The sequence below is a fragment of the Bos grunniens genome, chromosome 9 (assembly GCF_055505025.1).
Source record: "Bos grunniens cultivar Pamir isolate PY7600 chromosome 9, Bosgru_T2T1.0, whole genome shotgun sequence".
In the NCBI taxonomy this organism is placed as follows: domain Eukaryota; kingdom Metazoa; phylum Chordata; class Mammalia; order Artiodactyla; family Bovidae; genus Bos; species Bos grunniens.
This window is the reverse complement of record NC_141173.1, coordinates 10,544,401-10,569,712: the sequence shown is the minus strand read 5'-3', so window position 1 is coordinate 10,569,712 and position 25,312 is coordinate 10,544,401. Positions and strand designations below refer to the sequence as shown.

Here is a 25,312-nt window from a genome sequence, read left to right as displayed (position 1 = left end):
AAAAATTTTCTTTAAATTGAAGTATAGTTGATTTACAGTATTATATTAGTTTCAGGTATCAGATCAGATCAGATCAATCAGTCGCTCAGTCGTGTCCAACTCTTTGCGACCCCATGAATCGCAGCACGCCAGGCCTCCCTGTCCATTACCAACTCCCGGAGTTCACTCAGACTCACGTCCATCGAGTCAGTGATGCCATCCAGCCATCTCATCCTCTGTCGTCCCCTTCTCCTCCTGCCCCCAATCCCTCCCAGCATCAGAGTCTTTTCCAATGAGTCAACTCTTCGCATGAGGCGGCCACAGTACTGGAGTTTCAGCTTTAGCATCATTCCCTCCAAAGAAATCCCAGGGCTGATCTCCTTCAGAATGGACTGGTTGGATCTCCTTGCAGTCCATGGGACTCTCAAGGGTCTTCTCCAACACCACAGTTCAAAAGCATCAATTCGGCGCTCAGCCTTCTTCACAGTCCAACTCTCACATCCATACATGACCATAGGAAAACCATAGCCTTGACTAGACAAACCTTTGTTGGCAAAGTAATGTCTCTGCTTTTGAATATGCTATCTAGGTTGGTCATAACTTTCCTTCCAAGGAGTAAGCGTCTTTTAATTTCATGGCTGCAGTCACCATCTGCAGTGATTTTGGAGCCCCAAAAAATGAAGTCTGACACTGTTTCCACTGTTTTCCCCATCTATTTCCCATGAAGTGATGGGACCGGATGTCATGATCTTCATTTTCTGAATGTTGATTTTAAGACAACTTTTTCACTCTTCTCTTTAACTTTCATCAAGAGGCTTTTTAGTTCCTCTTCACTTTCTGCCATAAGGGTGGTATCATCTGCATATCTGACGTTATGATATTTCTTCTGGCAATCTTGATTCCAGCTTGTGCTTCTTCCAGTCCAGCGTTTCTCATGATGTACTCTGCATACAAGTTATATAAGCAGGGTGACAATATACAGCCTTGACGTACTCCTTTTCCTATTTGGAACCAGTCTGTTGTTCCATGTCCACTTCTAACTGTTGCGTCCTGACCTGCATACAGATTTCTCAAGAGGCAGGTCAGGTGGTCTGGTATTCCCATCTCTTTCAGAATTTTCCACAGTTTATTGTGATCCACACAGTCAAAGGCTTTGGCATAGTCAATAAAGCAGAAATAGATGCTTTCTGGAACTGTCTTGCTTTTTCCATGATCCAGTGGATGTTGGCAATTTGATCTCTGGTTCCTCTGCCTTTTCTAAAACCAGCTTGAACATCTGGAAGTCCACGGTTCACATATTGCTGAAGCCTGGCTTGGAGAATTTTGAGCATTACTTTACTAGTGTGTGAGATGAGTGCAATTGTGCGGTAGTTTGAGCATTCTTTGGCATTGCCTTTCTTTAGGATTGGAATGAAAACTGACCTTTTCCAGTCCTGTGGCCACTGCTGAGTTTTCCAAATTTGCTGGCATATTGAATGCAGCACTTTCACAGCATCATCTTTCAGGATTTGGAATAGCTCAACTGGAATTCCATCACCTCCACTAACTTTGTTCGTAGTGATGCTTTCTAAGGCCCACTTGACTTCACATTCCAGGATGTCTGGCTCTAGGTCAGTGATCACACCATCGTGATTATCTGGGTCGTGAAGATCTTTTTTGTACAGTTCTTCTGTGTATTCTTGCCATCTCTTCTTAATATCTTCTGCTTCTGTTAGGTCCATACCATTTCTGTCCTTTATCGAGCCCATCTTTGCATGAAATGTTCCCTTGGTATCTCTCATTTTCTTGAAGAGATCTCTAGTCTTTCCCATTCTGTTGTTTTCCTCTATTTCTTTGCACTGATCGCTAAAGAAGGCTTTCTTATCTCTTCTTTCTATTCTTTGGAACTCTGCATTCAGATGTTTCTATCTTTCCTTTTCTCCTTTGCTGTTCACTTCTCTTCTTTTCACAGCTATTTGTAAGGCCTCCCCAGACAGCCATTTTGCTTTTTTGCATTTCTTTTCCATGGGGATGGTCTTGATCCCTGTCTCCTGTACAATGTCATGAACCTCATTCCATAGTTCATTACGCACTCTATCTATCAGATATAGGCCCTTAAATCTATTTCTCACTTCCACTGTATAATCATAAGGGATTTGATTTAGGTCATACCTGAATGGTCTAGTGGTTTTCCCTACTTTCTTCAATTTCAGTCTGAATTTGGCAATAAGGAGTTCATGGTCTGAGCCACAGTCAGCTCCCTGTCTTGTTTTTGCTGACTGTATAGAGCTTCTCCATCTTTGGCTGCAAAGAACATAATCAATCTGATTTCAGTGTTGACCATCTGGTGATGTCCATGTATAGAGTCTTCTCTTGTGTTGTTAGAAGAGGGTGTTTGTTATGACCAGTGCATTTTCTTAGCAAAACTCTATTGTCTTTGCCCTGCTTCACTGTGTATTCCAAGGCCAAATTTGCCTGTTACTCCATGTGTTTCTTGACTTCCTACTTTTGCATTCCAGTCCCCTATAATGAAAAGGACATCTTTTTTGGGTGTTAGTTCTAAGAGGTCTTGTAGGTCTTCATAGAACTGTTCAACGTCAGCTTCTTCAGCGTTACTGGTTGGAGCATAGACTTGGATTACTGTGATATTGAATGGTTTGCCTTGGAAACGAACAGAGATCATTCTGTTGTTTTTGAGACTGCATCCAAGTACTGCATTTCGTACTCTTTTGTAGACCATGATGGCTACTCCATTTCTTCTGAGTTTCAGGTATACATTGATTCTATATTTTCATAGCTTATACTCCATTTAAAGTTACTATAAAATATTGGCTACATTCCCTGTAATGTATATTCTTGTGTCTTCTCAGGTAGTATCAGTGGTCAAGAAGCCCCCTGCCAATGCAGGAGACATGAGATACATGGGTTCGATCCCTGAGTTGGGAAGATCCCCTGGAGAAGGGCATGGCAACCCAGTAGTCTTGCCTGGAGAACCCCATGGACAGAGGAGCCTGGTAGGGTAGAGTCCATAGGGTCGCTAAGAATCCTTAGACACAACTGAAGCAACTTAGCATGCATGTATATTCTTATAGTTTGTTTTACACATAGTAGTTTGTATCTACCCATGTCTTGCCCATCCTTCTCCCCAGTGGTAATCACTAGTTTGTTCTTTGTAGCTGTGAATTTGTTTCTTGTTATATTTAATCATTTGCTTTATTTTTTAGATTCCACATATAAGTGATAACACGTTGTACATTTATCTTTCTCTGACTTATTTCACTAAGCATACAAATGGTAATATTCCATTCTTTTAAGTGGCTGAGTAATATTCCATCATATATATGTATCACATCTTCTTTATTGATTCATCTGTTAATGGACACATGTTGCTTCCATATCTTGACTACTATAAACAATGCTGCTATGAGTATCGGGTGCATGTATCTTTTGGAATCCGTGTTTTCTTTCTCTTTGGCAATATACCCAGAAGTGGAATTACTGGATCATATGGTAGTTCTATTTTTAATTTTTTGAAGAAACTCCATATTGTTTGCCACAATGGCTGAACCAGTTTACATTCCCACTACAAATGTACAGTTGAGTTCAGTTCAGTCGCTCAGTCATGTCCAACTCTGTGACTCCATGAATCGCAGCACGCCAGGCCTCCCTGTCCATCAACAATTCCCGGAGTCCACTCAGACTCATATCCATCGAGTCAGTGATGCCATCCAGCCATCTCATCTTCTGTCATCCCCTCTTCTCCTGCCCCCAATCCCTCCCAGCATCAGTCTTTGCCAATGAGTCGACTCTTCGCATGAGGTGGCCGAAGTACTGGAGTTTCAGCTTCAGCATCATTCCCTCCAAAGAAATCCCAGGGCTGATCTTCAGAATGGATTGGTTGGATCTCCTTGCAGTCCAAGGGACTCTCAAGAGTCTTCTCCAACACCACAGTTCAAAAGCATCAATTCTTTGGCGCTCAGCTTTCTTCACAGTCCAACTCTCACATCCATACATGACCATTGGGGGTTCCCTTTTCTCACATTCTCACCAACATTTGTCATGGTGATCTTGATTTGCATTTCCCTGATGATTAGCAATGCTGAGCGGCTTTTCATGTACCTGTTGGCCATCTGTATGTTTTCTTTGGAGAAATGTCTGTTCAAGTATTCTGCCCATTTTATAATCAGTTTGTTTTTGTTTTTGATGTTGAGTTGTATGAGCTGTTTATATAATTTGGTTTACTGGTCATATCATTTGCGAGTATTTTCTCCCATTCAGCAGGTGGTCTTATTGTTTTTTGATGGTTTCCTTTGCTGTGCATGAGCATTAACACTGAAAGTTTTATTTAGGTCTCATTTATTTTTGCTTTTGTGGGTTCTTTACCACTAACACCAGTTGGGAAGCCCATTGAGAGGTGACAGATGCAAATACTACTATGACTTGTGTCAAAGAGTGTTCTTTTTTTTTTTTTGCCTATGTTTTCTTATAGGACTTTTATGGTTTCTGATCTTATATCTTTAATCCATTTTGAGTTTAATTTTTTATATGTTGTGAGAAAATGTTCTATTTTCATCTTTTTACATGTAGCTGCCCAGTTTTTCCAGTACCACTTATTGAAGAGACGATCTTTTCCCCATTGTATGTCTTTGCCTCTTTTGTCACAGATTAACTGACCATAGGTATATGGGTTTATGTCTGGGGACTCTATTCTGTTCCATTGATCTCTGTGGCTGTTTTTTGCCAGCACCGTGGTGTTTTGATTACTGTAGTTTTATAGCATAGTCTGAAGTCAGGGAGTGTGACTGTCCAGCTTTGCTTTTTCCTCGAGACTGCTTTGGTTATCTGGGATCTTTTTTGGTTGTGTATAAATTTTAGGATTATTTGTTCTAGTTCTGTGAAAAATGCCACTGGTATGTTGATGAGGATCATTTTGAACCTATAAATTGCCTGGGGGAGTATAGACATTTTAACAGTGTTAATTCTTCCAATCCATGGATATCTTTCCATTTCTTTCTATCATCTTCAACTTCCTTCATCAGCATTTCATAGTTTTCAGAATATAGGTCTTTCATCTCATTGGTTAAGTTTATTCCTAGGGATTTTGTTTTTGATGCAATTTCAAACAGGACTGTTGCTTTCTCTTTCTTACAGTTCACTATCAGTGTATAGAAAAGCAAATAGTATCATGACATCTGCAAACAGTAACAGTTTTACTTCTTCTCTTCTAGTTTGGATGACTTTTATTTCTTTTTCTGTCTGATTGCTATGAGTTTTGTTTTTAGTCGCTCAGTCATGTCCAACTCTTTGTGACTCCATGCACTACAACATGCCAGGCTTCTCTGTCCTTCATCATCTCCTGGAGCTTTCTCAAACTCATGTTCATTGAGTTGGTAATGTCATCCAACCATCTCGTCCTCTGTCATCCTCTTCTCTGCCTTCAATCTTTCCCAGCATCAGGGTCTTTCCCAGTGAGTTGGCTCTTTGCATCAGGTGGCCAAAGTCTGGGAGCTTCAGCCTCAACATCAGTCCCTACAAAGAATATTCAGGATTGATGTCCTTTAGGATTGACTGGTTTGATCTCCTTGTAGTCCAAGGGACTCTCAAGAATCGTCTCCAACCCCACAGTTCAAAAGGATCAATTCTTCAGCACTCAGCCTTCTTTATGGCCCAACTCTCACATCCATATATGACTACTGGAAAAACCATAGCTTCGAATACAGGGGCCTTTCATCTCATTGGTTAAGTTTATTCCTAGGGATTTTGTTTTTGATGCAATTTCAAACAGGACTGTTTTCTTGCTTTCTCTTTCTTACAGTTCATTATCAGTGTATAGAAAAGCAAATAGTATCATGACATCTGCAAACAATAACAGTTTTACTTCTTCTCTTCTAGTTTGGATGACTTTTATTTCTGTTTCTGATTGCTGTGAGTTGTTGTTTTTCAGTTGCTCAGTCATGTCCGACTCTTTGTCAGTAAAGTAATATCTCTACTTTTTAAATGTGCTGTCTAGGTGTGTCATAGGTTTTCTTCCAAGGAGCAAGCGTCTTTTAATTTCATGGCTGTAGTGATTTGGAAGCCCAAGAAAATAAAGTCTGTCAGTGTTTCCATTGTTTCCGCATCTATTTGCCATGAAGTGCTGGGACCAGAGTCCATGATCTTAGTTTTCTTGACTTTCAATACTATTTGAATAAAAGTGGTAAGAGTGGATTTATTCCTGATCTTAGAGGAAATACTTTTAGCTTTCACCATTGAATATGAAGTTAGCTTTGGGTTTTGTTTCCCATAAATTATGTTGATATATTCTCTTTATACTCACTGTGACGAGTTTTCATCATGAATGGACGGTGAATTTTGTCACACTTTTCAGCATCAATTGAGATGATCATGTGTTTTTTATCATTTGTTAATGTGATGTATCACATCAATTAATTTGCAGATAATGAACTATCCTTGCATCCCTAGAATAAGTCCCACTTTTGATGTGTGATCCCTTTAATACATTGTTGAATTTGGTTTGCTAATATTTTGTTGAGGATTTTTGCTTGTATGTTCATCAATGATACTGGCTTGTAATTTTCCTTTTTTGTGGTGCCTTTGTCCAGTTTTGGTATCAGGGTGATGCTGGCTTTGTAGAATAATGTAAATCTTTCTTCACATTCAATTTTTAGAATAGTTTGAGGATAGCTATTACCTCTATTCAAACTTTTGGTAGAATTCACCAATGAATCTGTGTGATCTTGTACTTTTATTTGTTGGGAGGGTTTTTTTTTTCTTCTGATTAAATTCCACTGCTGGTAATTATGTTCATATTTTCTATTTCTTCCTGTTTCAGTCTGTGGAGATTTTACATTTCTAGAAATGTATCAATTTCTTTTAGGTTGTTCATTTTATTGGTGTATGATTGTTCACAGTCTCTTAGGATCTTTGTATTTCTGTGGTGTCAGATGTTGTAACTATTCCACTTTCATTTCTCATTTTATTTTGGTCCTCTCTTTTTTTCTTGACTAGTCTGCTTGCTGCCAACAAGTATAGTTACTTTACTCTTTGACTAAAAGTAAAGTATTGCCAAACATGCAGCATGACCTTTACTGCAACCACCAATCCCAAGAAACCAGAGGAAACTGAAGCACAAATTACTTCTGAAGCAGTAAAATGGAGAACTATTTGTAATTATATGAAAAAGGGATTTCAAAAGAACAACTACGGTTGTACAACACTGGCCAAAACATCTTACATGGTAGAAGAAAACAGATGAAGGAAAATGGAGAAAGGATAGCTGTTACTATCAGCAGGTGGAAAAGGAAGTCAGAAGAAAGCAAGGACAAGAGAAAGGAGAGAGAACACGAATGCAAGAAAAATTTGGGAGAGACTCATAGGTAGACAGAACTCTCTTAAATATTTCTAATTTACTTCGTTACCTGACTGTTTGTCCTTCAAAGCTGTCTTGCACATTTCAATGCGGGCAGAATGATAAGGAACATAGCGATCTTGCAGAGATCCCACTAGGACAACATTTCTGAAGTAGTGAAGCCCTGTGAAGAAAAAAATACTGAGTTACAGTGCAACAATTTACCAGATTATACGTAACTTACTAGTATCATATTAAGTGACCATAAATGTACTTCCTCAGTAGTATTAAGTTTATGCCTTTTTAAGTACCCGATGAATTCCTTCTCCAAATTACTAGGTATTCTCTACCAAAACCGCCAATTTACGTAGTTTAGGTGCTGATATGAGAACTGTGTGTCTGCACTGAGAGAGGGCAAGCGTTGTGGTATGGGGGTGAGGGAGAAACTGGATAGGTGAACTGAAATTTTACCATAATGTTCTTATTTCATAGTCTTATTTCCAAAGGATATTCATCAATATTCAGAATTATTTCCCAAGGTAACAAAAGTACACTCTTCCATAAAAACAAAACACTCTGTACAAAATCATTTAAAGCTGACTTTTTACTTTAAGTTTGCATTTGACCATTGCCCAATATTACTTATATTTTCTCCTTATTTAAGCATGATGTCAAGATAATAAATACTTTGAATTTTTAATAAAAAATTTTATGATCTATTCAATAGACTTTTTGTTAGGTCTATTTAAATTTTTTAATTTTTCAGTAAACTAGGTGAATTTAGGGCTTGTGTCCTTGGGATGCTTTGCTAAATAACTCATTTAAATACTGAAACTACATTCCTGACCACTTTAGTACTAGTGATGTTCTAATTTTACTATCTGGCTCAGACCAGTAAATACAAAATCAAATTTTATGTGATTAATTAAATAAGGTACAAATAGATATTGGTAACACATTATAATTGGTTATTTAGTACATAAAATTTTGTTCTGGAATGTTCCAGAACAAAATTTTGATACTTTTTGTGCCCTGAAATTCAGATTCTTAGAGACAGTCAATTGTGGGGACTACTTTGGATCCAGAATATAAAAAGCTTTCATAGAAGCTCCCTGTCTTCTCTGGAACTTAAGGACCCTAATGATGAAGAGTTTAGACTGACACACAGCCAGGTGAAATGGTATATACCTTCTGTGCCAAATGTAAGGTCATCCCTTCTTTTGTCAATGAGAAGATACTACTTTGTGGCCACTTGAATATACAAAATTCTAGGAATGTAAGTGAAATAAGAGAATGGCTATAATAGGAATTAACTCAGTTGCGTAAATATTTTAAAAATTATATTTTAGAAAGATTAAGAAAAGATTTTCCCCTTCATTCTCACATTTCATGAGACAAATTCATTTCCCTCTGACATTATTTGAAACCAATGCCTTCACTGGCACGACTCTGGGAATCATCTGTGTGAACTAAGCAGAGGTCTTAGAGCTGGCATACACTTACCCTTTGGGGTAATTTAAGACTCCATGGGGGCAGATAAGCATTTACATCTTTAAGAAAACTGGTTTCTACATCCCAGCTTCCATATGAGCACTTTTCTAAAAATGATTTTTCCTTCTCCTACCTTATGAGAGAAAGATATTTTTTTCTCCAATCTATTTCTCCAATCTATTTCAGATCTTCTTATGGTACATACCCAGGGAGAATCAAGCCAAAAATGAATGAAGTCTTACTTTCTCTTACAAAAAGTTTGATTTGATAGATTGTTTGACAGTTAAGAAATGACTGTGTCAATTAGATGTCATGGCACATATTTCCCACAAATTAATTTATAGCTCTAAGTCTTTACATGTTTATGAAAATACAGTAAATGTATACTACCTCACATGCCAGAAAATATATCCATTGCAACTATTTAAAATTATAGAAAATAGTTGTAGGTATCACTATAAAATTATACAAGGGGATACAAACTGTTTCAAAATTCTTTTAAGGGGTCAACAAGCCAAAAAATGTGAAAGCCACCATCCCATGGCACATCATTTTCACTTCTAACCCAGTTACCTTAGGTGCTGTGCTTCCTAAATCTGACAGTTAACTGAAACTTTATCCTGAGCTGCATGAAACCAGCCATTTAACAGCAGAGTTGGCTTTTTCTATTACCTAACATGTGTGTCCTCTGTAAAGGCAACCACACTGCACAGCTCCGGGGGCATCACTCCCATCACATTGACAGGAATGATGCTGCACAGCCTGTGGCAGCCTTGCTCAGTAATGTTTCTGTACTTTTTCTCAGAACACCAGCATCTTTTACATTTTTACCAGTATGTAAAATATTACATATCTCTCATGTTAAAAAAAGTCACTCACTCAACAAATCTGTCCTTGGACTTTATGCTCCCCTCCAATTACCACCCCATTTACTGGCACTCTATTTCTATAGTTTATATTATAAAAATTATAGTCATTTAATTAAAATTTAAATATATTTTCCCAAAAAATCACTCTTTGCAGAGATTCTGCTGTGCTTCTACAGAAATAATGGCATTCAGGCTCAGAATCACTGCTTCAGATGATTTAGATCCTTGAGAGGAGCACTGGTGTCTCCTAGGTTCAGGCAGCTTGGTGGAGTGGAAGTACGCAAACCAAGAAAAGAGGAGGGGGTGTCCAAGAAACCCTTATGCTCTTTGATTCCATGATAAAATAAATACAATCAAAGACACTAACATCAATATAGATACATGATACTGTCATATTTTAAAATGTGATTTCCAAGATAGCACTGTACTTTAAAAAGCCACCGTACTTAAAAAATGCATTTTAAATTGAATTATTTTAATAACATGTTTTCAACAACAATGTATTTATTAATGATAATAAGCATCCTGTATGGAGCCTACTTTTTGCATCAGCCAAGTGAAACAGACTCTGGCCTCTTTTTTGAGTCTTTTGTTTCCATTCCTGTGTAGCAGTGTTGGCTGGAGAGGGCAGCAGCTCAAAGAGAAACATGGTGGTCCCCGAGGTGCAGTACTGCTGGGAATCATGGCAGCACTTCATCTGAGCAAAATCCAGCTGATGGACACATCTCAGGGCTGTGTCTGGGGAGCCTTGTACCATAGGTTCATCCTCTGTGTACCTGCACTGACTCTACCTGCTCAAAGACAGCCTTGTCCACTGACCTTCACTTAGCCCAAGGTGACTAATTCTTGGTTGAAAAGTTACCTCTAACTTGGTAAAGTAATACTCTTTTCCCCTCTGTAGAATGAGATAGTTTAACTAGAAAAGTTTCTAAATATTTTAGCTGCTTTTCAGGATTGCCATGAAAGATAAAAAGTAAATGTTCAAAATTTTTCTGGACTGTATAATTACATGACTTATGTATGAATGAACATTATAAATTTCATCTTCATTATTTTAGTCTTCCTGATACTTTTGACTGCTCATTTGTTTTTCCTGAAAAATTCAATGAGCTTTAAAGCAATTCACTGGAGAATCCCATGGATAGAGGAGCCTGGTGGGCTATAGTCCATAGGGTCATAAAGAGTCAGACACAATTGAAGCGACTTAGCACGCACACACAAAGCAATTCATATTGACTCATCTCTGTTTTATTTTCTGGAATTGACAAAAATAGCTGTTTTGAACCAGTGGTTTTACACCTCAGGGAACATTTAGTAGTGTCCAGAGACAATGCTGTTTCTCACAAGCAGGGGCTAGGACATGAAGGGCTAAGGTGTGTTTGCACTATTTATTGGGCAGAGACCAGGGATGCTGCTAAACATCCTACAATGCATAGGACAGACCCTGACAACAAAGAACATTCAGCCCAGAATATCCAAAGTGCTGAGAGGTTGAGAAATCCTGTGCTTTCTAAAGGGACATATTCTACACAGTATTAAACTGTTCTTATTTTCACTCCTTTATTTAAAACACATTTGAAAGAATTCACTTCTTAAAATGTGAGTTGATGCTGATGCTTTCCTATACTTTCAGAAACAAAATACAAATGTTAATTACAAATCAAGTCATACCTATTATTAAACGTCTCTGTAATCTGCTGTAAGAAAAAATTATTTTGTGCCAAAGTGGTACTGCAAGAGACTTCTTTAATTGTTGTATTTTATTTGTCAGAATTCAACAGCTGGTAAAGAGAGTCTAAGCAGATATATTTGCTGCTAAGTCACTTCAGTCGTGTCTGACTCTGTGCGACCCCAGAGACAGCAGCCCACCAGGCTCCCCCGTCCCTGGGATTCTCCAGGCAAGAACACTGGAGTGGGTTGCCATTTCCTTCTCCAAGCAGATATATTTAGGAAGATCTTAAAATAAGGATATTTTGTTTTTGAAATTCTAACAATGGATAGTTTGTTCTTTGGCTATTTTTGAGGCCTCATCATGGAATGCTGGGAGCACCCCGACCCTTCTTTCTCTGTGAACCTGACCATTCAGTACCGCTGTCACCTAATCTACAGCTTACCTTCCACATTGCTCTAGTTCTAGCTTTTGATTAAGGAAAGTTATGATCCAATGATATGTTGCAGAGATAAAAAAGACTGTTTCAAAATGAAGACCCACGGGGGAGGCCTTGCTTAAAAAAGGGAAGAGGGTAGGAGTCTGATTTTGCTTTAGACAGGTGATTTTAGGCTTTCTCAAAAGAACAGGAAACTGGCCGTTCAGAAGAAACAAAAGCAATAATCAGACCAAGGCATCCAAGACGTTGTATTTAGCTTTAGCAAAGTAAAGTATAACAGAACAGTTATCACCAGGGCTCCTGTTTAAAAATACCTGCGAATGGCATACTGGCTAAGTAAATTGGTTAAGTAAATGCTGCTCTATGTGTTCCTGTTTTATTAATATTTACTTAAAGTTTCTGGCGTGAACCCATCTACTTCTATCTTGTGAATAAAGAATTATATGTACATATACAGGTGTAGAGGTTTCCTAGGAATTGACTACTCATATTTCATTGAGATGATTCCCGCCCCCCTCCCCCCAAAAAAAGGGAAAAACATAGCTTGGAGAGAATTGCTCCAACTCCTATGACAATATTATAAGTTAAAATCAATTAATGAATATTTGTTGATATTTAAAACTAAAATTAGAAAAACCTTCTCAAACTTTTGAAAGCACACATTCCTGGCTTAGCATGCCTGCTCTGGCCATGTGGGCTGGTACTGGCTGGTGGGCAGCGGCGGGCGCTCGGCCGCTCCACGTGTCTGTCTCAGCTGCAAAGGGGGCAACGGGGCTCCTATGTCACAAAGTTAAACACATTCACAGGTATGACATGCTAGCACTTTAATAAGTCATCTGAATAATTTTTTAGCTAGCAATATTGACAGTTCTGCTAAAAAAAACTCCCCAAACAGATTTATAAATCCATAATACTATTTTAGTTCAGGCATCTCTTCATTTAGAGGTATTTTTACTAATTAATATTTACTGAGTTTTGTATTATTTAGAATGCTGATTATTTTACATGAATTATCTTGTTTAACCTTTAACAGTCTTGTGAGAAAGACAGTATTATTCCCACTGTACCACTGGAAAAACTGAGTGTTATTTAGATTAAGTAAACTTGTCAGTGTTTCTGCTAAAATTAGTATCTACGTGTGCTTTTAAAGTTTGGCTCCTAAACAGTGCTGGTACAACCAGAGGGGAGATGAAAGTCCTGCCACACATTATAAGGCAAATAATAAATCAGTAACTTGTAAGCAAAATTATAACTAATTCTTAGAAAAGAATTCAAGTGCAAAAGATCTATTCAGATCTACAAATAATTATAAAGTAATGTAAATATCTTTTCAGAGGGGAATGCCATAGATTACAGAATGTTTACAGTAAAATTTTACAGTTATACTCTCTCTCGTGTTTTTCTTATGTTGCTATTATTGTTCTTGTTTTCGCTAAGTTGTGGCTGACTCTTATGCGACCCCATGGACTGAGGCCACCAGGCTCTTCTATATATGGGATTTTTCAGGCAAAAACACTAGAGTGGGTTGCCATTTTCTTCTTGAGGGGATCTTCCCAACACAGGAATTGTACTCGCATCTCCTGCACTGCAGCCAGATTCTTTACTGCTGAGCTACAGGGGAAGCCCTGCTATTATTACTATTGCTAATTAAATGTTACTTTGTAAAATGCAGTATAAATACACAGACCCCAGGGAACATTTACATTTTTTGCCTTTCATATATTTCCTTTCCTGTTCCATCACTTCATGACAAATAGAAGGGGAAAAAGGGGAAGCAGTGACAGACTTTATTTTCTTGGGCACGAAAATCACTGTGGATGTGACTGGAACCATGAAATTAAAAGACTCTTGCTCCTTGGAAGGAAAGCTACGACCAACCTAGACACTGTATTAAAAAGCAGAGACATCCCTTTGCCAATAAAGGTCCATACAGTTAAAGCTATGGTTTTTCATGGCATGTACTGATGTGAGAGCTGGACCATAAAGGCTGAGTGCCAAAAAATTGATACTTTTGAACTGTGGTGCTGGAGAAAACTCTTGAGAGTCCCTTGGACAGCAAGGAGATCAAACCAGTCAATCAACCCTGAATATTCACTAGAAGGACTGATGCTGAAGCCAAAGTTCCAATACTTTGGCCACCTGAGCCAACTCATTGGAAAAGACTCCGATGCTAGGAAAGATTGAAGGTCAAAAAAGAAGTGGGCAGGAGAGGATGAGATAGGTAGAGAGGACAACCATCTCAATGGACATGAATTTGAGCAAACTCCTCAGGAGACAGTGGAGGACAGAGGAGCCTGGCACGTCCATGGGGTCGCAAAGAGTCAGACACAGATTAGTGACTGAACAAACCCTGTCAGCAGCAGTAGTACAAACTCCATAGCTACACACAATGGATCTAGTCAGTCTAAGTTTTTCTCACATGAGAACTATGTGATGTAGGAATATCTTGTGATTTTGTGAATCAAGCATATATTTCTGTATACTGTGAATAACTCATTACTTTGTACCCTTAGACACAAAATCTTAAAACTTCACCTAAAAAAAACCTTTCTTTCATGGATTCTAATAACCAATAACACATGAAATAACCATTTCCAATTATCTTCCTCATATTCATAACAGTAGTTAAGGCAGAATCCTGAAAAGGATATGGAATTTAGAAAGATGGTAACAATAACCCGGTGTACGAGACAGCAAAAGAGACACTGATGTATAGAACAGTCTTATGGACTCTGTGGGAGAGGGAGAGGGTGGGAAGATTTGGGAGAATGACATTGAAACATGTAAAATATCATGTAAGAAATGAGTTGCCAGTCCAGGTTCGATACACGATACTGAATGCTTGGGGCTAGTGCACTGGGACGACCCAGACGGATGGTATGGGGAGGGAAGAGGGAGGAGGGTTCAGGATGGGGAACACATGTATACCTGTGGCGGATTCATTTTGATATTTGGCAAAACTAATACAATTATGTAAAGTTTAAAAATAAAATAAAATTAAAAAAAAAAAAAAACAAGACTCAAATGAAGTGGGCTGTATTCAATGACTAAATCTGCCTGGTGTTCATATCAAATGTTTCAAGAGCAGGAGGAGAACATGGTGATAAGGATGAAGATGAAAAACAGATTTAAAAGGCCAGGGCTTAAGTTTACTAGTTTAAGTTACTTAAGAAACATGGGTTTGATTTTCAGCTTACCATACAACATTTGACCTGCTTTTGGATACTGAACATAACGTTGAAAAGATCATTGATTCAATGGCTTTGTAGCGAACACCTACTGGGAAGAACTATGCTAAGTGGTTCTTGAGGGTATTGTAAGTAGTACTGAGGGCACATATAGTGGGGGAGTGGGAAAGGGTTGTCATGACAGATCCTAGTCAGGGAAAAAAGGCCAAGAGGCATAAAGATGATTGACATGAGATAAGCTGTAATGAGTATAATAAAAGAGGTTCATATGTAATGTTAAAGCAGCTCACAGATGACACTCACAACTCGGGATGTGGTAAACACAAAGAAGTAGGATCCACCACAGATGACACTGAGATGTTTCACACCAAGTCATCCAGTGGACAAGTACCATTTAGAAAAGGTTGAAAGAAGAGGAAGCAGCAGAAGAAAACACATTCAATTTCAGACACACTTAGTTTGAAATGTAAGCACAGGCATCTAGCAGGTAAATGAAGACTGGAATGAGGGCTTTCCAGAGACAGAAGACTCAAGATATGAAGGTATATACTGGGTACTAGTCGTGCATGACTCTCTGCGACTCCATAGGCATTAGGCCACCAAGCTCCTCTGTCCATGGACTTCTCAAGGCAAGAATACTGGAATGGGTTGCCATTCCCTTCTCCAGGGGATTTTCCTAACCCAGGGATTGAACCTGGGTCTCCTGCATTGCTGACCGATTCTTTACCATGTGAGCCACCAGGGAATGAACATTACATCAGACAGGGCATCAAGGAAAGCTCTGGATAGGTGATGGTGTGGAGTATAATTTCAGAGAATGAAGAGGATTAGTTCTGCAAAGATGTGCAGTCACAGGGAGGAATGGTGGTAGAAAAAGCAGGGAAGGTGGGAAGCACAAACATGTACGACGTGACTACAGCAAAGGATGAGTGTGTTCAAAGAAGACAGGATATTACAGTGACAGGATGAAAAACTGGTTGAAATTTCAGAGTAGAGTGTAGCCACGTGTGGTTTCACAGTGGAGTGGAATAGAACGTTACCAGAGTTGAGAAAGGCTCTTTAATGCTTGATGAACCATTTAAAGAGCTGCTTGTGGAATTACCAAATTGATGCCAGGATATTAAGATCCCGAAACTATCTTTTCCTAAAGCATAACTGTGCAGTAAATATTTGTCAATGAACTCCTATCAAAGTTCTCACTGACCATGCAAGGAGGTCATCATAACTTAAGAAGGCAGCGGAGCCTGGGTGGGATAAGCCTCACAGGAAGCAGTTTCATGTGATGGTGGAGGAATAACTGCTGTGCTGGGATGGAGAGCAAGAGGACGCGCTCCCCCTCCAGGTGGGCCTCAGTAACAAGAAATCAGAAGTCCAGCTGCTTCTACAACAAAGGTGGTACAGTGTGGCCTGTGTGATCTGGACTGCTGCCTTTTTACTTTTTGCATAAATAAAATTTGTTTGAAATGCAGCCACACTCATCAGCTCACGTGTTGGCTATAGCTGTTCTTGTGCTACAATGCTATGTTGAGTTGTTACAACTGAGATCCCACGGACTACAAGCCAAAATGTGTACTATCCAGCCCTTCAGCAAAAAAGTGTGCCACTCCTCTGTTCTGTCACCAGGGGGAGCAGGGAGCTGGGGACTGCAGGCTGGGGAACTTTTCTGCAGGAAGCAGAAATCACGGTCTGTGCAGAAGACACAGATGAACACAGTCTGTTCTCCACAAGTGGAGATTTCAAAGGGTTACAGCGTGCCGGGAACACATGAGTATAACCCAGGGAGAGACGAAAGGTCAGAGGTGAGGTCACTTAGAGAGAGTGAGACTGGATGGGGAGAGACCAGCTGGGGACTTCTGGGAGTAAAAGTTTAGATATAAAAATTTTAGTAAAAGTTTAGATAGTTTCCCTTCATGCAAGATAGGGAATATATTTAATAACCGGTTAATGCCCCGATAGCTCAGTTGGTAAAGAATCTACCTGCAATGCAGGAGACCCTGGTTTGATTCCTGGGTTAGGAAGATCTGCTGAAGAAGGGACCACTCCAGTATTCTTGGGCTTCCCTTGTGGCTCAGCTGGTAAGGAATCTGCCTGCAAGGTGGGAGACCTGAGTTCAATCCCTGGGTTGGGAAGATCCCCTGGAGAAGGGAAAGGCTACCCACTCCAGTATTCTGGCCTGGAAAATTCCATGGACTGTATAGTCCATGGGATCACAGAGTCAGATACAACTAAGCGACTTTCACTTTCACTTTCTTTCACTTAATGAGAGATGACTAACCAGATTCATCCAGTGGCCAGAATTTGTAGAAGGAATAACTACTAATAGTTTCAAAGTGAAAGTGTTAGTTGTGTACTCGTGTCTGACTCTTTGTGACCCCATAGACTGTAGCCACTATCCATGGAATTCTCCAGGCAAGAATACTGGAGTGGGTTGCCATTCCCTTCTCCAGGGGATCTACCTGACCCAGGGATCAAACCCAGGTCTCATGCATTGCAGGCAGATTCTTTACCATCTGAACCACTGGGGAAGCCCCAAGAATACTAGAGTGGGTAGCCATCAGGTAGCCATCAGTTTCTCACATTTTCCAGAAATACTTATAATAATAAAATAAAAAAATATGTGGCAGTTTAAAACAAGGGCTGAAGACTGGGGTTGGGGGCACCTAGAAGGACATGAACCTAGTTAAAAAACTAACTCATGGTATGAATTATAAATGCTAAAAATTTTTAGGATAATCTCAGACTAGCTGTGCAACTCATAAGAAATAAATACAATCATATAAAAAATTAAATCATGCTATCAGTTGTTTGGTTTTGTGAGTCGATTTCATTAAGAAATTACAACCAATTGATAGTTTTTTAATCACCAGAAACACATGTTAACTTATTTGCTAAAGGTTTATTTTAAAAGAGGTTTTCAAGTGTATGTTTTTAAAACTGTTACTATATACTTACCTGCTTTATTACTAAGCTTGTATAAGAAAGTTTGGCGAGGGTCTGAATGATCACGACATGTCAATTGTAAAAGAGAACCTGATTTTTTCCATTTCTGCATAAACCACAGACCTAGAAAGTTATTAATGGTACGAGATATTTGAGAGTTATAAACTGGAAAATATAGTACCATATAACAAGGTTATTAATTTTAATATACATATTTCACTTAAAAATCATATTCCTCAAATTAGCATTTTGTTGGTGAATAAAAAATGTATTTGCAAAATATTTCCATTTTCTGATAATAAATATAAACACAAACACACTGAGGTTAACAATGGGTTAATGGTTGACAGAAGGCTTGCTACTTCTATCTCATTCAGTAATTAAACAGGTAATGGTCTATCAAGATCAAATTTGGGGATATTATACCTTTAGATATATTCGTTCAAATTAAGATGAAGTGAAGGGGGATAAAACTTCAAACAGTCGTAGCTCCACATGCCTGAGCACCGAGGCTTTACAGCCACCACAGCTCAGCCCTGGGATGAGCAATTAGATGATGTTTTCTAATAACACTGATTATAATTAAATTTTAATTGTATTTCTTCATATTATCAGTTTCCTGTATTTATTTTAAAATATTTATCTATTTATTTATTTTTGGCTGTGCCAGGTCCTCATTGCTGTGCATGGGCTCTCTATCGTTGTGGCTGGTGAGGGGTACTTTTCATTGAGGCAGGCAGGCGCTACAGCATGGGCTCAGTAGCTGTGGCACATGGGTTTAGATGCTCTGTGGCATGTGGGATCTTCCTGGACCAGGGATCGAACAGGTGTGACCTGCATTGGCAGGCAGACTCTTAACCACCAGATCATCATGGAAGTCCAGTTTCCTGTATATAAGTGCATCTTCCCCTTAAGTAAAACCTCAATCACCCTGGAGCTGGTTTTTAAGACTACAGACTATTCATTTCTACTTTTGTTGATTCTAACATTACTGAGGTGAACGAAGAAAAGAGGAAAAAACCTTTTAATTGATTAAAGCTGCTAACTGCAATGCTATCTGGGGAAAAGTTTAGTGAAGGAATAAATTTAAAGGAAATAAATTTAAAGTACTGCATCTTATTCATGCTGGGTTCTACTTTATATTATTTATATGTTTCATTTTTTTTTCTCTTGCCTTCTTTTTGAAACTGTAAAAATCTAGATCAAGCCAGATTTTGAAAACCACCCTTCAAAATGAGATTCAAATGAAAATGTTGTGGTTTATTTGTCAATGAAAGAAGTAGAGGAGAAAACGGAAATAAGAGTCTCAAAGCTTGATGAAAAAAAGTCAGGATGAAACCTAATTTATTCTTTCAATGAGAATCAATTGACTATACTAGAAAAGCCATTTAAAAATTCTAAGGGAAAAACAAAGCCAAATAAGCGTAAATCAAGTAGAAGATCTTTCTTAATGAGAATATTTATTCTAATAAAAATTGAGGTCTTAATTTTTATTTTAATTTCTTTAAAAAGTTTAGAATTTATTTTCTCCTAATATCCCTTTACTGTTATCAAATCAAAATCAGAGTTAACATTCTATATAAAATATTTTATAACTTTATGTTAATTATAGATATTTGTTATCTGCTCCACTAATAGAATAACAGAATAATCTGTTTATAATACTAACATTTACTGAAAATAAACACGTAACGAAAACAAGAGAGAAAAATGCTCCAGTGGCTTGACAAATATTTCAATAGGATATCATTTTCTGAAATGAGTTTTATCAGCTTATTTCTTATGCATGATAAAACAGAAAAATAGCTGCATCTTTTGTTTCATGAAATTCTATATGTGACAAATTGGCTCTAAAATAAACATCAGAAAATACTAATTTGGATTAAATCTCCCCAGGCCATATTTTTTATACTGAACAATAAAACTTCTTACCTGTATTAACAAGAGCACTGCTATTGTAGAGTGTACCAAGGTGAGGTCCAGAAAGTGAAAGAAAGGTATGAAGCCTGCTGAGGTAATATTTAAACCGTGGTCTTGTAAGCACTGAACGGATTATTAAATTGCCCAAAGAATGTCCAATAAAGCTATAAAAGAAAAAAAATGACATTTCTCCCATAGCATTAGTTTTAAAAACAAAAGTAAAACCTGCTATCACTATACAGAGATGTGAAATACTAAGAATTTCTAATACGTTTTAAAACTATGATTTGATACTCTGAAATGATGTAACTACATTTTGAAGGAAAAAAATATGAGAATGTAGCAGAAAATTCCTATGATTATATAATTTATATATTTAATCTACAGAAAAAAGATATTACTTACCAGAAAATTTTTACTCCTAGTTTGCAACTGCTTAGAAATACATTTAAAAAGTAATAATATATTGACTACATGATAAATTTTCCTTTTTAGGTATACACAGCAATTACAATAAACTGTGGAAAATTCTGAAAGAGATGGGAATACCAGACCACCTGACCTGCCTCCTAAGAAATATGTATGCAGGTCAGGAAGCAACAGTTGGAACTGGATATGGGACAACAGAATGGTTCCAAACAGGAAAAGGAGTACATCAAGGCTGTAATTGTCACCCTGCTTATTTAACTTCTATGCAGAGTACATCATGAGAAACTCTGGGCTGGAGGAAGTACAAGTTGGAATCAAGATTGCCAGGAGAAATACCAATAACCTCAGATATGCAGATGACACCACCCTTATGGCAGAAAGTGAAGAACTAAAGAGCCTCTTGATCAAAGTGAAAGAGGAGAGAGAAAAAGTTGGCTTAAAGCTCAACATTCAGAAAATTAAGATCATGGCATCTGGTCCCATCACTTCATGTCAAATAGATGGGGAAACAGTGGAAAGTGTCAGACTTTATTTTTTGGGGCTCCAAAATCACTGCAGATGGTGATTGCAGCCATGAAATTAAAAGACGCTTACTCCTTGGAAGGAAAGTTATGACCAACCTAGACAGCATATTAAAAAGCAGAGACATTACTTTGTCAAAAAAGGTCTGTCTGGTCAAGGCTATGGTTTTTCCAGTGGTCATGTATGGATGTGAGAGTTGGACTATAAAGAAAGCTGAGTGCAGAAGAATTGATGCTTTTGAACTGTGGTGTTGGAGAAGACTCTTGAGAGTCCCTTGGACTGCAAGGAGATCTGAACAGTCCATCCTAAAGGAGATCAGTCCTGGGTGTTGATTGGACGGACTGATGTTGAAGCTGAAACTCCAATACTTTGGCCACCTCATGCGAAGAGCTGACTCATTTGAAAAGACCCTGATGCTGGGAAAGATTGAGGGTAGGAGAAGGGGATGACAGAGGATGAGATGGCTGGATGGCACCACCGACTCAATGGATGTGAGTGTGGGTGGACTCCGGGAGTTGGTGATGGACAGGGAGGCCTGGCGTGCTGCGATTCATGGGGTTGCAAAGAGTCGGACACGATTGAGTGACTGAACTGAACTAAACTGAAGTCATGATTTAAAACAAAATAATGAAATCGTATCAGTGAGGATGATTTAGGAGACATTACATCCCCATTTCTCTTATTTTTGGTCCACACTCCACGTTGGGGGAGTTCTTTGACTGAATGCATTTCAACACACATGAAATATACATGCATTTTCCTACTTAAGTATAAGATTATACCAAAATAATAGCTAATACAGAGGATTTCATCTTTACCTAGGAATAGCTTAAATCAAAACAGCCTTTTCTGCTTCCCATTATTTTACAATAGACAGTACATGAATCCCTGGGGACAACTAACAGTGAAAGAAGCAAGCCTGAGAGCTGTCTCAGCAACGGTTTATAGACAACGACTAGGGAGGAGCTGACAAATTTCCTGAAGCTGGGAAGGCAAGTCTGATATCAAACTGTTCTCAATCAGCTAGATCAAGCTTCTGGATTTTATGGCTCACTGTAACTGACTAAAAGAGGCATATTCTTGTGGATGAATTAAAAAAACCTGAAACAATACTTTCTCATTATAAAATAACAAATTAATAAAAGGAATACAAGATGACTACAGAAAATTTAGCAAACAAATTAAGATCCATAAATGACAAAAATAATTAGAAAACAATCTCTTCTCCCCCACCCCCGACAACATACATCTCCCACCATATTCTAACAGAAACATTTTTTAAAAATGACTTCAGGTAAAAACCTGCTTTTCTCTGCTCTTTGTCCCTACTCTATACTAACTGGAAATGGACTGAACAAAGGCCTATAGTATAAAGAGCTGGCCTCCTACCTGGGATATGACAACCATCAGCTTATTCTACTCTTTTTTGACTCAAGAAGATTACTTTTAATTTTTTCTTTATTTCTTACTGGAACAGAAGAAACAATCACTTTTCTCTCTCTCATTTCTACTCACAACATGTGATTAAAGAATGAGACATACTGGTTTCATCATCATCTCTTGCTTGGGTACTCTCAAAGTATAGTCATGACACTGAAAATATTCTTACAGTTTCATTTCTTTATATATATCTCCCTACAACTTTTCTTCTTGGGAGCAGTTTTATTGAGATATAATTCATATACCATACAATTCACCCACTAAAAGTGTACAATTCAATGGTTTTTAGTGTATTTACAGAGTAGTGCAGCATCACTATAAAAATTTTTAGAATATTCCACCACCTTTAAAAGAAACCCTACTGAAGTACCATTTCACACCAGTCAGAATGGCTGCGATCCAAAAGTCTACAAATAATAAATGCTGGAGAGGGTGTGGAGAAAAGGGAACCCTCTTACACTGTTGGTGGGAATGCAAACTAGTACAGCCACTATGGAGAACAGTGTGGAGATTCCTTAAAAAACTGGAAATAGAACTGCCTTATGATCCAGCAATCCCACTGCTGGGCATACACACTGAGGAAACCAGAAGGGAAAGAGACACGTGTACCCCAATGTTCATCGCAGCACTGTTTATAATAGCCAGGACATGGAAGCAACCTAGATGTCCATCAGCAGATGAATGGATAAGAAAGCTGTGGTACATATACACAATGGAGTATTACTCAGCCATTAAAAAGAATACATTTGAATCAGTTCTAATGAGGTGGATGAAACTGGAGCCTATTATACAGAGTGAAGTAAGCCAGAAGGAAAAACATAAATACAGTATACTAACGCATATATATGGAATTTAGAAAGATGGTAACAATAACCCGGTGTACGAGACAGCAAAAGAGACACTGATGTATAGAACAGTCTTATGGACTCTGTGGGAGAGGGAGAGGGTGGGAAGATTTGGGAGAGTGGCATTGAAACATGTAAAATATCATGTAGGAAAAGAGTTGCCAGTCCAGGTTCGATGCAGGATACAGGATGCTTGGGGCTGGTGCACTGGGACGGCCCAGAGGGATGCTATGGGGAGGGAGGAGGGAGGAGGGTTCGGGATGGGGAACACATGTATACCTGTGGCGGATTCATTTTGATATTTGGCAAAACTAATACAATTATGTAAAGTATAAAAATAAAATAAAATTAGAAAAATTAAAAAAAATAAAAAATAAAAGAAACCCTACATTCTTTACTTATCATCAGCTCCCATCTCCTTCTCCCTCAGTCCTAAGTAATCACTGATCTACTTCTCTCTCGCCAATTCTGGCCAATTCACATAAACAGAATTATACAATATGTAGTATTTCCCTAAAATCTTTTAATTTTTTCTCTTTATATTAATTTGAATTGCTGTCTACTATATTTTAGAATAGGACAAAAAATTTCCAGACAGTCTGTGTAATTTTTCTATAATTCATGGAGACATAAAAATAAGTTAATAAGAAAAGTTACCTTATTTTTGAGACTGTTAGACTATATATCTGAATATATTGTATTATCTCATCCAAAAGGCGATCAGTCATGCTATCAAAATCAGCAAAAGTATCATTCTAAACAAAAGCAAAACATACACATTATATACACAGGAAAAACTGAATATAAACATTACCTTTAATTTGGGTACTGAAAATATGGTTAAAGACCAGTTTTTTTTAGAGAAGTTAGTGAATGTAATATTCATTATACTAAAATGAACAAGCAGTGAATTTCCAGGAAAAAAGGCTCAGTTTTCTCATTAATACTTTGTTTAGACTGTTTGGCACACTAACAGAACTGAATATAAGGTTATTTGAAATGGTTTAATTATTTAATGAACTATTTGCATAGAAATGTGAAATACTAGAAATTCTGCATATGTAAAGAGCTCAAAAACTGAGTTATAAATCATTTCAAATTCCTTAGGATATGCATGAATGTTAAATTTTATAGAAATCAGAAAAATTATTTCTACTACTACAGACATTTTGTAGTAAGCAATATTTAGGTAGAAACTGGTAGAAACATGTATGCTTTCACTGAAAACACAGTCATACTGTACCTGATTTCTTTCAGACATAAGAAAATCAATTCTTTCCCCAGGAAGCCCAAGTTCAATGTAAGTTTTTACTAATCGGAGATCTGCACTGTTACCTAGAAAATGAAGAAAATGAAAATTCTGTCTAAAGGACAAGATAAAGCAAAAGATGCAGCACACATCCTCACAGGTTGTTAATCATCTTGAGGATATGTGGAGGGCCTAAGTCAGCTGTGAAGAGACAAGGACCTGTACACCAGAACCCACTCTGTTCATGTCACGGCTGATCGCCACCAGCAGACAACGTTCCCCAACAGCCTGTGTCTTCAGAGGTCTGGATGCACGATGCTATCAACCCCTCACGCCCACTCCGGCTCCCCGTCTGTCCCACGGTCAGCACATGCTGTGCTGACCACTGGCAATAGCAGCTGTGAGTGACCAACTGACTAACTCGTCACCATCACTCTCTGCACGAGCATTTAACCACACTTGAGTGCATTTTCGATTTAATCTGTTGACTTTTTCTTTGGCAGTACTAGGTCAGACAAACAGAAATAAAAATCCATTTAAATAATCTAAAGCAGTTTAATTACTAACTTAAAAGATATATATAAATACAAAATATTTATAACAGCTATCATACATAAATATAAATAATCAGTATATACATATGTAATATATAAATATAAATTAGTATCTTTAAAAATTAGTTTAGTGGCTTTTCAGTTAATTCTTTTGGCTTACTTAGGAATATATACATATCATTATCAACTGCTGAATTTTTACTTTATCCCTCTTTTTAGCTATGTCATGAACAGACAGAATTAACTGTTTTATTCCTGATTTTTAAAAGAAATGCCTCTAGCATCTCACTACTAGGTATATGTTTTCCATGAGCTGTAAGTATATATGCTTAATTACATTAATGAATTAGACTAGTGCTATTTAAGGCTTAAAGTTTGATGCTTACTTGTCATAACTGGAAATGAATATTGAATTTTATATTACTTGACTTACTAATATAGTATATAAATT

The 25,312-nt window shown here is 37.8% G+C and overlaps 1 protein-coding gene across 10 annotated transcripts in view; it reads right to left on the bottom strand.

Annotated features, from left to right (window-relative positions):
• Window positions 1–25,312, bottom strand: part of FAM135A (family with sequence similarity 135 member A) — a 154,442-nt gene that overhangs the window by 2,912 nt on the left and 126,218 nt on the right. For all 10 annotated transcript variants that reach the window (XM_086316751.1, XM_086316758.1, XM_086316753.1 and 7 more), the window contains 5 exons: window positions 24,302–24,393; window positions 23,716–23,813; window positions 19,835–19,986; window positions 17,915–18,025; window positions 7,377–7,490 (listed from right to left, as the gene is read on the bottom strand). In XM_086316751.1, the coding sequence (XP_086172877.1) occupies window positions 7,377–7,490; window positions 17,915–18,025; window positions 19,835–19,986; window positions 23,716–23,813; window positions 24,302–24,393 (567 nt within the window). The remainder of the gene's footprint in view (window positions 1–7,376; window positions 7,491–17,914; window positions 18,026–19,834; window positions 19,987–23,715; window positions 23,814–24,301; window positions 24,394–25,312) is intronic.